At 34.3% G+C, this 14634-nt stretch overlaps 1 protein-coding gene across 1 annotated transcript; it reads left to right on the top strand.

Moving 5' to 3' along the window:
- Positions 1–2196: 2196 nt before the first annotated feature.
- Positions 2197–13864, top strand: LOC135691481 (centriolar and ciliogenesis-associated protein HYLS1). Its single transcript, XM_065209344.2, has 9 exons — positions 2197–2324; positions 5060–5122; positions 6374–6462; positions 6842–6996; positions 7352–7548; positions 9691–9754; positions 11197–11278; positions 12133–12162; positions 12620–13864. Exons 1-9 carry the CDS (start codon positions 2222–2224, stop codon positions 12719–12721), a joined length of 885 nt encoding a protein of 294 aa, XP_065065416.2. The 5' UTR covers positions 2197–2221; the 3' UTR covers positions 12722–13864.
- The last annotated feature ends 770 nt before the right edge of the window (positions 13865–14634 follow it).

The following is a 14634-nucleotide window of genomic DNA, read 5'->3' on the forward strand; positions in this document are numbered from 1 at the left end:
GAATATCGAGGCTCTGTTAAAAATTAGGTTTTCTTGTACAAAAAGTGTGTTCGTTTATAATGCAATGTCTGGTGCATATATTTAGTTTCTGGAGAATACAAACGTCAAGTTATGCTAAAGAAATACCATTAAGCATTTTAATGACAGTGACAAACGTTTTGACACCAAAATGCATGACTAAATTACACAACTACACAAGTATTGGGACAACTTCGAATTTCGATTTTAAAAGATACGTAATTTTGTTTGCTGCTTTTATGTGTTTCTAAGTATGGAAGGAAAGCGCCTTTAGCGACGTCCCTGGCAGGCAATGCCGAGTTAAGATCGGTCTGTCAACCGATCGAAGCGAAGGAACTCGTTGCTGGTTGTTTGAAGGCAAGAAGTAACAATGTTGGAGAACCTTCAACAATTTAATATCTTGAGATTTGTAGAGTCTTGGTAATATTTGTAGAGTCTGCACATATGCACAGACTTTGAAGAGAACGACGTTTTTTCGATGGTCATGTAGGAAGACGCTTAAGTTTTCAGACAAAAACATGTTTTCATTCTTGGTTTTTTTTGCACGGGCACAGAAAGGCAAAAAGTTTTAGTTGGGCGGGCAATGCTCCCCCGTCCTCCTCCTTTGCTTCGTGCCAGTGTCCAAACGAATTCAATTTCTTATATTCACATTTGCATAAACAAAGAAATTGAAAAAGAGATTAAAAAAATCAAACACTTAAGTCTCAAATAAAGTTTTCTGAATCAACGAAAACGTTATAATTTTATGAAATTAGTGAATTTAATCAAGCTTCTTTTAAAACTGCATAACTTTGAACTAAAAGCCACAGTACTTGTCGGCGACGACTAATTTTTGCTTTGAACAGCATATTTCTTATAAAGCATTAAAAATTGTATTTCGATAGCCACGTTTTTGCATATATGTTCCTAAATTTAGCTTCTTTTTACACAACCATATAATGTCTGGTGAGGTTTCAAACTTATTACTTCGCAGTTCCCTTCAGAAAGGACCTTTCTTCTCTCGACGGATTAAACTTCTTCGGTCTGCCAACCTTTGGTGAATTTTTTACTCTTCTTGTAAGGAAAACTTTTTACCAGCCAACAAGTGATGCAATTTCAGAAAATCCATTTATGTTATTTTCGCATTGGTATCATACTTCTCCTTGTTACATATTAATCTTTTAAATTTTATAGAGTCACGTCGCCCCTTATGGAACGATTTCAGTTAAAATTGTTTCCACAGCTTTTTGGTACTTCCTAATAAAATAAAAGTACTACAAGCACATTCTTTGCTGTATAATCTACATGCTTGTGTAAAGACAATCTTATCGGCTTTTCTCTCTTTCTGCACGAGCAACATTACTACAGGCTACTTTTCTTGGTGAAAAACTTAGGCCATCGCCCCTTTTGGAACGACTCAAATTTAGGCATGCAGAAAAGCGCACAATGTAGAAAAACCGGGAATTATTATCTGCCTTGTTTCCTTCTACCTTTATCATTCGTCAGTATCAAGTCAGACTTTCGTTGAGCCATTTTTTTCAAATCCAGAGTAAAGAAAAAAAAGTTATCCCCCAGTTTGGTTTTCTTACTTGAATGAGACTTTATCACGTGTCACACGTTCAGCCACTCATGAATTGTTGAGAATCACAACAGGAAGCCCGCCATCGAATAAGCCACTAGGCCAATGAAAAAGCGCTCCTAATAAAAAACCCCCGTGAATGAAAATTGTGCAAGCTATTGTTTGGGTTTCAACGAATATTCGTTTTAGGGAGATGAAGAAACGCGTTGTGGGGGTTGGTTTTGTTTTAGCTAAAAAACCGACCGAGGGAATGACTAAGAAAGTTGAGGTGCAGGAAAAAAAGAAGGGTCGAAGGTCTAATGACAACTTTTTCGTTTACATTTCGCTTACTTTTAAAATATTCTCCTAGCTTTTAAGAACAAAATGAAACAACAATAATTAGCAAAGAGTTCAAGTAATGTCATCAGCAAAATGATTTTGCGCGTTTTTTGAAGATAAACAAACCTAAACTCCTTATTTTTTATTGTTATCATTGCGCAGTCAGAATTCATGAAAAAATTGAATCGTTCCATAAGGGGCGACGTGACTCTATACAGTGTTTTATATTTTCAGTGCAGCCATTGTAGCATAGCAACCAAGGAAACCGTCGTTATGGAATATGAATGAAAACGAGGCTTTAACGAAATTCAAATTCAACTCAAAAAAATGGCGGAGAGTATTTCGTTCACCGAGAATGAAGTACGAAAAAAATTAAAAGAACTTGGTTATGGCGATATTCCATATGACAAATTGAGACTTTTTATGAAAGGTAGTTGTTCTTAAATTTTTTTTCAATTATTCGAAAGTTTAAACTCGTAAATTGCCGATTTACGATCAGAGTAGACTGGCATTTATTAAAGCGCTCCGCATGCAAAAACGAGCGATGCTAAAACCATTGTGGAAAGTATCAAGGATAATTTTTGATTTTGAAAAGGTAGTGAGACAATTTTTTATTTAATTTAATGGAATCAAAACAGAGGTTAAATGTGGTTGATAATTATAAGTGGCTGGTAGTAGTTCATAGTTCTTACTATCATCCAGTTTTAAGATATTAGGCCTATAATCAAATGTAGGGAGGTTGATTTATCCAAAAAGAAAATTTTAGAAATCACTCAAGATCAAGGGTGGGCAACCTTTTTGGCGACTGGGCCAGGTCCTTCAAACCTTATCTTCAAGCAGGCCGAAGGTAATTGGAAAATAAGTATACAATAGTTTTAATAGAATGATAACAACAATAATGACTATAACAGTGGTAAGTGCAAAATGGAAAACTGAAAATTCCAACCAAGATTAAAAAGGATGTGATTCAGGGATTGAAGAAATGTTACTAGGAAGGAATTACAGAATTATCCACCCATCAATGTTTAGCATCGGCATTTTAGCTCAAACCATTCACTTTGATATATTTTAACACCAATTAATCCAAGTGAGCTTCGCTCTTGCTGCATTTGTTAACTTTTGCACAGTCCCTCAAAGACTCTGTGCTTTGTCTTCAAGTACGATGAATTTGTGACCACAGACAGTGAACAGGTTTATTTAGACATTAGATAATCTAATTTTGAATTGATATGTTTCATTTGATATTAAAGATTTTGTAGAGAATCATCTTTGCCAACCAGAAAAAATTATGATACAGTATTTTTCCTTTTGCGGGCCCAAAAAAATTCTCTTCTGGGGCCAGGACTCTGGCTTGTGAGCCATGGGTTGCCTACCCCTGCTCTAGATGGCGAGACCATTATCAAGGCATACCAAAGGTATCCAAATCCACCCAGCACAAATCGAAGTAAAAAACACTCAAAGCATTCACTTGAGCCCCAGAGAAGCGGTCTGGAATTCATGGCAGTTTTTAATCAGATCTTGGGAGTGCTCATCGTCTTACCTGACAGTGCTGAGTGCACTTGTGATAAGTGTACACATTTGACTATGCACCAAATTTCCCAATGATTCTTGAATTTCCCAATGGTCCATGTTTTTATTTACAGAAGAATTCAATGGTTGAAAGTTGCAAAAATCTTATCCAAATTCCTAGCGGTTTAGCAAGCAAAGGAATAGTTCTAGAAATAATTTTTTTAAAGGCCGACAACACGATAATCATAAAGCTGTATCACCAAGAGGGAGATAGAGGAACAATGCCGCAGACCCTGGGTTTAGGGGGCCTCAAAAGGGTCCTAAAATGGTAAATCGTCATTAAGGTTTGCAAGAATTGACTGCAAGGATTATTCTAAATTGTGTTTCAAGCTGAATTTAAGGATCTGGTTGCAAAAATTTCTGCTCCCTTGGCTTGCATGGCTGCATCTTTAAATTTTGCCTGGAACTTCTTGGCAGTCCAGGGCTCAAGAGGATCACTCAGTTTAGTATGGCATACTTTGTTCAATTTCTTTTGCAAACAAATTTAGAAAGTCATTCTACATTCTTTAAAAATCCCTGTTACTTTAAGCCATGCTAAAAACAACAACACATCATGCTCATCATTCGGTGTGCAAGAGTGCACTTATAATTTTACATACATTTTTTGGGAGTGCAGCTGCGATGGAATCCATACTGGCCTCCTGCAGGCCTGACCATTTGAAGAGAGCCATGATATCTTGCTCCCCTCAGCGCTCTCCTCAAATGCTGGAGAGGGGGCTGCAGATTGCTTTCCTAAATTCTATAGCTAACATTGCCTATAGCTAACATTGAAATCAATTTTTCTTGGTTTCTTTTCTTTTTTATCTACAAATAACTCTTACAACCAGGCCTGTTCCTGCTGCCCCCGAAAGCCCACCATCCAAAATCATGTTTGTTACCATTTTAAGTCACAAGAAGATTTTTAGCAAAATCAATTATTTCAGTCGATGACTTAGGCCTTTTATTTGGTAGAGAAAAGAAATGATTTTTAACAATTACAGAAACAAGTCACTGAAGGGGAATATTTTATGTTGTGTTGGATGTTTTTCCAAGATAGTGTATCTGACTGATATCTAGCCATATTGCAAAGCGTTTGACTGTGTCATAAAAATACTACCCTCATGAGCCTGACAGCCTGACTTGTATTATATGGATGAAAATATGATACTATTGTAAAAAGATTGTAATGGATATAACTTGTTAATAGATTCATTGACAAAAGTAAAAGCAATTTTGAAGTTACAGCAAATTGAAATTTTTGAAGAAGATGTATGTAGATGTTAGATTTTTGAAAGCAATAGTTCCAAAAACTTTCTTTTTGTAAAAGATATAATGATAGTATGGATATCATAGGTAAGGCCCCAGATATTAATTCCATATTAGAGAAATGAGGAAGATAGTGAGTTACACAATGTAAAATACACATTATTTTGAAGAAATATGATAATTTTTTTCAAAGTTGGCTATGATACTTCAACTTAGGATTCTCATCTTAAAGAGAACCAAAATCTAGACATATTTAGCCTGTTTAACAAGCTTGCCAATTTAAATGTTTATTGCTTCATCCAAAGATTTTAGGGCAGAGCTAATTTTTAAAGGGTTTGTCTTTTATTTCAGATTTGGATGAGCTAATCAAATATGAGCTGTCAAACACTTCTGATGGAAGCTTTTCAGTTTCAGGTAATTCCACAGACAGAGTTATGTTTTTGAAACTAGATATTATGTTAAGCAGTATTTGTATTCTTGCATAAACTAACTATATTGCGAAAAATATAATCACAGTTAAAAATATGAAGTTCTATAATCACAATTTTAAAGATTTGCTCGTGTCATAAATAACAGCTCTTTATATTAACCAAAGAGTTGATCAAGTGGTTTACTGGAAATTTCTAGTCAAAGCAAGGTGATCTTGAAGTATGGGTTTTATTTCTAGATACGATACAAGATTCAAAGCTAAACCCTAGTGAAAAATGTATATGACAAGACCACACAGGTCTAGTAAACTGTATGTGACTAGTAAAAAATGTATATGACCAGCTCATTGGGATAGCAGGAGTATTTTTTCAATTTTGTTATGTAGATTATTTCATAAGCATGGCTCCTAACATTTAACTACACATTACACTGCATAGGCATAATCCACCTGCAAGGTTTTAGAGCACAATTTCAGTAATAATTTTAAATAGGTTTTGTTTGGAAGGATTGAATTGGATATGGAACAAGCAAAATTCAACAACTTGGCAATGTTAATTTTAGATAGATGATGAGCACACATGGTTATATTTTGTGCAAATTTAAAAAGGGCATTATTCTTTGTTATTTATTTCTTGGTTTTTCATCTTGTTCAAAAGGTTAAATTTTGTTATCATTTGTTTCTATAATGTATACGAATAAAAACGGAAAGAAATATCTTGTTGAAAGGGACGTTTTCATAGTATTTTCTAGGGGCACGCCTAAGGACCCCCATGCTGATGTCCACCTTCGGCATCTTTATTTCCTTTGGCAATTTGAATACTTTCTTCATTGTCAAATTTGATTGTTAAAATATTTAAAAATTACAAACTGAACTAAGCTGAACATGCAAGTTTTTTGCTTTGCTTCATTTTCAGAATTTGCATTGGTCCAAATGGCCATTCTGTGTCAAATCATGTAGAATTTCTTAAAGCTGTGACAACTATTTTTTCAGAATGCATTTCATTTTTGTACCAAATAGACAGCATTAGAATATTCGATAAACTCAGAGTTTTTTCTTTTATAATCTCAACTGCTTCCAGATTTATTTTTGTTTAAAATTTTGGGTATTTCCTCTAAATTTCCAGACCAGTGCATACGACCTGATTGAAACTGAGTATCTTGTTTTGTGCTTGCTTCGTTATGATTCATTTTAATTAACCATTACGTTACATTATGTACGTTTAAACTTTTTCCTAGATGATGCCGATTCATTTAATTCAGAACCACTTCAACATTTTCCAAAGCGGACGGAGGTGTCTCACAAAGTCCCATTTTCAAAATCTAAGGTACAACATGTGAATAATTGTCTTATTTATACGATAGGTTTCCTGCTTTATCTCCTTCAGTAATATGTTGCTAAATGCGTTGTTCTGTCTTACTGTTTCTTTGTTTTCTATTAAACATTACATTTATTCTCTATCCTTGGAAGAGTGAGACTCACACTGCAGATGAATTCAAGAAAACTTAAGAATTTTTCAAGAAATGGGTGGGAATGGGGGCGGCGAACCAGGTTTCTATAATGTGGCTTAAAAACTGTACATATGAAACATATCTTATACAAAATCCGTGTCTTGGAACAAGGTTTATAGTTTGTTCTATACATTTCAAGAAAAAATGAAATGTTAAGTGTTTATGAAATTCCCTAACATGGATTGAATTTTTTAGATTTATGACTTAGAGGAAAAAGAAAATATTGGTTATTCTCAAGAGTTTCGAAGCGGGGAGACACCGTCAATTCTATCAGAATCAACTTTAAGTACAGTGGATTCGAACCTCGAGTCAACAACTTCGTCCCAAGTAACAAGAAGAAAAGTTGCAAGGTTGCATTGATATTTACAACTCATTCATGCCCAGTCCTTTTGCACTTAATGAACATTTTTTTGATTGCTTTGCTCAAGAGTTAAATTTTTGGCATTCCTATTACACTTTTCTCATATTGTATGCAGTCATAATAGGTAGTGACTAAGAGCTGTTTTGTATCGATCTTTGAGCTGAAAGCAAGAAGATTACTGGTTCATATTACCTAAAGTGATAATATCGAACGTTAATACTTTGAGGTGTAACGGGTGAAAAGTACATGTGTATGCTATGTTCCTGCCTTTATATGCTATCTTCAAATTCAATAAAATTCTGGGAAAGTAATGTGATATTAATTGGAATTTTCTTATATCAAAGGAAACGAAATGGTGTTACGAGGGTCTTTGATGAAACACACACGGAAGATGAAAGTGAAGCATCAGATATAACTTTGCTGGAGGAAAGGCTGCGATCATTGCCCATCAGAAGTCTAAGTGACGAAAACCATTCAGAACAAGAATCAGTTTCTGATGCTTCGTCTCTTGTAAAAATGGAAAAAAGGCATCTTCCATCTTGTAAGTTCTCTCAGACAAATATTCTGTTTTTTAGCTATTTTCTACCTTTTTTATACAGTTGTACCCGTTAAGAAGTTGTGTTAAGACTTGTATGTAAAAGGCTTTCTTGAAAGGAATGGCCTGAGCTAAAAGGCCGATGCTAAAAATATTTGCCAGTTCGCTTCCATTCAGGCATGCAATCATACGTTGATCTGACTATTGAATAAAGAGCAGCTTGCATGAAATCGCAACAATGCATTTTCATTGGATAATTATTAATTCTCTTGTAGGCACAACCTGGAAGGCGGGGTAACTTCAGAAGGCGGGGTAACTTCAGTAGGCAGGGAACGGGGGTGTGCCATTTTATAATATGAAAACCTACCCTAAAATTTATAATTTTTCAAAAACCCTGCCCCAAAATTTAGATTCAGTATTAAATGAATTCCCTAAAATTCAATTCCCCAAATTTTAAGGTCATGTTAAAAATAAGTCCCAAAATTTATGATTATGTTTGATTTTACTAAAATTGATAATCCAAAATTTATTTTCTACCGGAAAAAAGGTACCCCAAAAATAGCACATCCCGTACTCGTGTATGTGGAAGTTAACCCCCCCCCCTAACAAAAGCAAGATGCGCCTGGAGATCTCCACTTTTTAATCAGGACGTCCACTTTAGGCAGAGTTATTGCATTAAGTTTCTTAATTCGGTGCCAATTTTCTCAATATTTTATAGTTGCAATTTTCTCGCCAGTTTTAGTGCAACAATTTCAAGGGTTTACCCTCTGATATTTTGTTTGTTGAGAATTATTGGCCAAAAACATTTTAACTAATAGCGAAACATAAAATACCCAGATGAATAAAAAAAGCTTCTGGAATTCTACTTGACACCTGATTCCCTACTTAAGTTTAACTAGTTATGAATTAAGTCTTGCGGAATTTTTAAAAGCGATAAAAGTTTAAACACCTATACTTGGGATCTTTCTGGGGGAAGCATACATGTTTTCAAGATTAAATATAGCTGAATCTGAGTAATGATCTAAAAATAATGAATGACGTCAAAAAGCTAAAATTCCAAAGTAAAAAGCCTTTTTTTAGCAGGGTGATTCAGGCTAACATTAACAAGTTTTTGGTAAGAAGAAAGCTTTTCAAAACAGTTTTTGATAAAATTCTGTGGAATAGTTGTGATGAGAAGCAAAACTTTTGTTGATGACAAAATTTATCTCAATTTTATCACGATTCAAACTCGTCTGATTACTGCTGTCGTAATTTCACTTTGTCTCATTTGCAAGTTTTCGTTTGTTTTTTTTGTTCCCTAAGCGGTTTTCAATAAAAATATGATAAGAAATCTTAGACGAATCATTGGCAAAAAATCTAAAGATAAACGTTACAACAAAAGCGTTGTTCAATTAATATATGTCAGCAAATTCTATCTTGCTGCAATTGTGGCTGAAAAGTTTTATTTTCCAAGTTCTTTTGCAATATTCGTGTTTCTCATTATTTACTGCCAAAAAGGCAAGTAGACCAGTTAGATATATCGATATATAGATAGATAGATAGATAGATAAAGATAGATAGATAAACTTTATTTACAGAGGATAAACTTGGTTAGCCTAAAAACTAATCTCCCCCATGGTCCCCTCTGCCAACTACGCAATAAGAATGTAATACTATTTTTTTAAAAAAGTGTCCTTTTAGTTTCTAAAAAGCCTAGTAACAATTTTGTTCAAAGTAAAGTTTAAGTATTAAAATCTGAAACGTCAAGGTAATGCTGATACACTTTTCTCTTGAAAATTCCCAGTGATGTTGACTGTCTGATGTTGAGTGGAAGTTCATTCCATATTTTACTTCCTTTTATTGACTGATCAACCTTTTTCAGTTTTGATCTGGGCACATACAAATTTTTGTGTGATGAACTTTTCATCAATCGCTATTTAATCTGATTTTGATGAGTGAACAAATCAGTCATATATTTTGGAGCTAGTCCATTTAGAGCCTTGTAGACTACTATGGCTGTTTTGAAGTAGTAGTAACCAGTTCTGCTGTTTACTCCTTTATTTCTTAGATAACTGTAGATTTTTGCACTTTTGATGTATTGCCTAAGTTTTCAAAGTGCCTCAATATCAAAAAATGTTTTATGTATGTAAAATTCAATTCTTCATCTAGATATTCGACCATCAACGGCGCCACCAACACAAGGCAGAAGTAGAAAATTCGACCCCGTTAACAGGTTTGGTATTATTATCGATGCCACCTTTTTGAATTTTTTTCTAGTTTTTTTTCTTTTTCAGAAGTGAATATTGCTTGCTGTTTTAATACTATCTGCAAGATTTCTAATTTATTTATTTCAAAGACATCATAAAGGATTTGTAATTTTTTGTAACACGTATTCCGAAATCTTAATGAAAGCCTGCTAATGATAATATGGATATCATCGATTTGGCATGCACAATTTTCTTAAAACGGAAGGGATTATTGGAAACCTATCTCTACCTTATTTTGCTTAAAGCTTATCAAAGAATATATAGGAGATGGCTTGAAAATAACACCTCGAATAGTTTTGCAGATATATTCATTGTCAACATACACTAAGATATGAGTCTTTCATTATGGGGGAAGATCTTGGTATCACTTACTGTAATGTTTGATTGAACCAAAGTGCGAAAGTTTGTAATGGAGAGTAACAGAGAAAATCCTATTATCCTGTACCGAAAGATACGTGTATTTGAATCCCGAATACCTCGTCAACAATGAGCGTCTCTTTCCCCAACCAATCATACCCATACTAGCTCGCAAATATCTGGGAAACCACTGCGTTTATTCTAAGCTTGTTCACCTTTCTAAGCAATTAACCATCGGCTATTGTTCAAATTAATCCCAAGCTAAGTCTTGCATATTCCTAATTGTTAATGAGTTGTCTTCCCAAATACTCTGTTTTTACATCTTGACTGTAATTGTTAATACTTATTCAACAGAAGATAGGGGCTTAGATAAAAGCCTGTGATATTTTTCATCCAATTAATTTGCATAAGCGTAGGAGAGGCTAATATTGTAATTGGATTGGGGAGATCACCTCTTGATAAAGAGACGCAGATAAAAGGGGATATAAACATGTAAATTCTACTTTAAGCTGAACCAAGTTTCTCTCCGTACTAAAATTACAAATCTGTTTTTCCTATCAACGAGGTTAATCAGGAAATCACAAACAGGATTTTTTACTGTTTCAGTCAAGTAATGAAATTCATTCTGTGGCACTATTTTATTTACATCTAATCTTAAAACACATGGCTATAAAAGACTCTTTGAACAGGTCTAAGGGTGTTTAAGATGGTATTCGAGAAGGATATGCTAGGACCAACATTTGAAAAAACTTATATCGTCTATGAAATGTCCTTACATAGACAAAAGATTAATTTTTTTTACTTGGCAAGTTCTGAATTTTTGGAAATTCAAAGCAATGTCAAGGAAAAAGATGAAAGATAAACATGTTGTGCTGTTTTTTCCATTCTTAAAATCATATACTAGAATTGTTTTCTTCTATCATATCACCGGCTTGCAGATCTCATTCTTGTTTACTAAGACTTACATGGTTTTTGTATTATAATTTGACATGCAAATATAGTTGATGATTGAATAGCTCAATCTTATGCATTTCTTGTTCTTCATTGTTAGGTATCATCAGTTCAAGCATGAATGGAAACAACAAAGAGTACCGGGGGAAAGCAGACATGACACATTGAGATGGAACGTGAGGGTAAGAAGTCGACTGTAATTTGTAATTTAAGGAATTTTCAAGATACAATAGCAGTAAAAAAGAGCAACAAGTGACTATATCATCCTTCGATTCTCATTTATTTTCCCAAAATCTACAATTTTTGTTCTTTCTTTCAAAATGGCTTTGAAAAAAGCAAACATTTAGTAAACTAGAGCTTTTCGTCTGACACTCTTCAGAGTTTAAAACGTCAGAACATAGACCGAAAACTCTACGCTAGGAAATATATATACCAAGTTGTGGATCGAAATAGGCCAATCAGAAACACGAGCACATGCCTGTTGAGGTTGATCAATCAGTGCCGCTTGCCTATTAGAATGTTACCAGTGGAGTCCTAAGGTGAAAACGAACTTCTTTTGTCTACACAGCAGCGGTTTTTTCGTGCTTATGTAGATAGATTCCAAAACTGCTAGGTGAAACGACGATCGGGCTTTACCAATAATCTGAAACATGTCGCCAATATATTTCTTTCTTTCCTTGAAAATTTTGATGCATTAACAAATGGCTCTTAACGCAATATGCTACATTTTAAAAAGATGTATGAGAAATGGTTGAATGCAGTCTTATCAATTGGCTTTGGTCTTTCAAGGCTTTTAGCAGTGAACGTGCTTTTTCTTTATGTGATCTGATACCCGCTCTAAAATTTGCTGCACGAATAAACAATGTTTTTAATTGAACCGGATCAGTTTCTTTGTAATCATAGGATACTAGAGATGGTGAAGTCAAAAAGACCTGTTACCATTTGATGAACTGTTTAGCTTAAACATGTAATTTAAAATTATATTGAAATCTATGTTTTTTTATGGATTTTATTATTTTTAATACTTTTATTCCAGGAGCAGATGCTGAATTGTCACGTTTACGAGGTAAATGAAAATCACTTCTAGCTGTCGATTCGGCTTCTTTAGTTTCTATTTTGTTAGGCTGCTCAACTTGTTTTTTTGTGAATACAACTTTAAACCTTTAGTGTTTTTGGCAAGTTTCCCAAACTCTACTCGAAAGTTTCCCAAAAAAAACCGAAATTCGATAACATAGGCCTGTTATATGTTATCTTCTATATACTTCAGATTTTAGGCCTGCTTGATACAAGGTGGTTCAAAAAGACGTAACATAACCCACCAAGACGTAACAAGACGTAACAGACGTAATGACACCCGCATTATCATTTTATGTTTTATACTTTTTAAGGGTATCGGCATAATAATGTTGTATGGATTAATATCGTAACTTCTTAAGTTTCGACGCGCCTAATAATAATCTTCGTAACTTCTTAAGTTTCGACGCGCCCAATAATAAACTAAGCTGTTATTTTGTTTGTTCCAGCGACCGCAACACCTCATGAAGCAAAACAGGTACCAAGTTCCGACCGGAAAGAAGAGACAAGCACTAAGATGGGAAGTTAGATGTGCACTCGCGAAGATTTGATCAATGGCCGGCACGAGTAAAACTGATCGGTACTGTCAATTGTATGGTACTCGTTCAATCGAACCGGAAAATAAAAGCAATGAGGTCAGAAAATATCTTCAATTGGCACATTTTTCAGCCATTGCATGGACTTGACATACGCCCTTCCTGGGCTAGCCTCTCCTTAAATCTAGTTCTAGAAATGAGGCCTTTGTTAAAAGGTACCATTTGTGTGCCTTTGAACTGAAAAATATCACCTTGTTGATTCTATTCCATATGGAACAGAGCGTCTCATAAAGTATTGTGAAACACATTTAAAAGATTTGTTTAAGTTGTGGAATGAGAGGTCTTTCCAACGAGAAGCCACTGAATGTACAATGAATTTCCGTGCTATCCTTTTGGTGTAATTTAAGGCATTACTTAACCCGCCGTGAATCTCTCAAGGCTTGATCAATTTCCGTACAGCAAAATTTAAAATTGAAATTCTCAAGTTAACCAGGCTAACCTGGTATAAAATTGCCATAAAATGTTAAATTTAAGTAATATAGATGAGTTACAAATTTCAGTCAGAAATTAACATTTTTCGACTTTACGATTAACTATTCTGTGGCATTCACTACAAGTTTTAAACTGCAATAGCTCCCGAAAGTAAACCCAAAGAATGAATGCCAGTCAACAGGCATGTCGAACAATTTCTCAATACAGAAAAACTGTTGTTAAACAGTAATAAGGTCAAGCAAGTGATATGCTACCCTCTTTATTGAAATTAATATCTCTATTTTGGAAGAAGTTATAATGCAGCCTCTTCTATGACTTGTCTATTTCCCGTTATACTCTTCTGGTAGTTACGTAGAAACGTTATCGAAGTTCATCTAATAGTAACCCTATTTAATAATAATCTGATGTATTTTAGAATGATGAGTGCTTCAGAATTTAGTTTATTGTTACGATTAACGTAGCATTCATCCAAACTTCCTTTGGAAATGAAAATTGCGATAAGGAGACTTTTCTTCCTAAGCGTTTTAGATGTATTTAATCGAATGCTCTTTTTTATATTCCTCATCATTTAGCATAGTTGTACCAAACCCCGTTTATGTGAAATAATTTTGTATGCCTGTAAGTTATATTTTGTTTTATATTTCTAAAAATTGAAAATCTTGCCTACGATTAATCCTTTTTTCTCAGTGTGGCTACTCAATCAAAAATACATACATATACATGATGATAGCCAGCAGTCCTGGAAGTATCACAATCAAGCAAATTGTCCTGAAATGTTATACAAAATCGTCATTTTTATCTAAAAACTCTTGCAAATTTTTAACCAGGAATTGCCCCAGAATTGTCTCTAAATCTTCCATAAATTGCCCCCAACATCTATAACTCTTTACATTGTTCTTGATTTTTGCTGATAAAATTGTGCCTAAATTACCCGCACATTATTCCTAAAATTAATTGATATAAAGCAATATAATTTGCTTTAATTTGAATATTGTCCGTTAAAATTCTTCAGCCAAGAATAAAACGATTTAGGAGAAGAATAAACTCCTTCATAGAGGCATGTTCCTGGTGGGTTTTAGGCTGATAAGTTGCTCATCTGCAAGACCTCGTCATACAAGCTAATACAACGTTTATTCGTGATACAAGTGATAAAACATTCAAGAAACTCTTACAACCATTACTTGTTCAGGCTCTAAGTTGCAACCAGGTGTTGTGACTCTTCCTTTTATGTTTTTTGTTATTTATCTTTCAAAATTCATTTTTGATGGAACATATTCTCGTTGTTAAGTTTTTTACACTTATTCACATATTCTCGCTGCAGATTTTCAACACTGTCACCTGATGGTTGCTATAGCAACATACCACCAGGCTTACAAACACCCTGTCGCTCGAGCCTTACTTAAACGGTTTTTACTTATTTAACTGAATAATATCAC

The sequence above is a fragment of the Rhopilema esculentum genome, chromosome 10, assembly GCF_057945365.1.
Source record: "Rhopilema esculentum isolate cy_ngs chromosome 10, ASM5794536v1, whole genome shotgun sequence".
In the NCBI taxonomy this organism is placed as follows: domain Eukaryota; kingdom Metazoa; phylum Cnidaria; class Scyphozoa; order Rhizostomeae; family Rhizostomatidae; genus Rhopilema; species Rhopilema esculentum.

Excerpts from the sequence above, each read along its gene's own strand:
- LOC135691481 (XM_065209344.2), top strand. The coding sequence starts at position 2,222 with ATGGCGGAGAGTATTTCGTTCACCGAGAATGAAGTACGAAAAAAATTA. Across the intron at positions 5,123-6,373 it reads TGGAAGCTTTTCAGTTTCAG|ATGATGCCGATTCATTTAAT; the intron begins GTAATTCCACAG and ends ACTTTTTCCTAG. Across the intron at positions 11,279-12,132 it reads CATTGAGATGGAACGTGAGG|GAGCAGATGCTGAATTGTCA; the intron begins GTAAGAAGTCGA and ends CTTTTATTCCAG.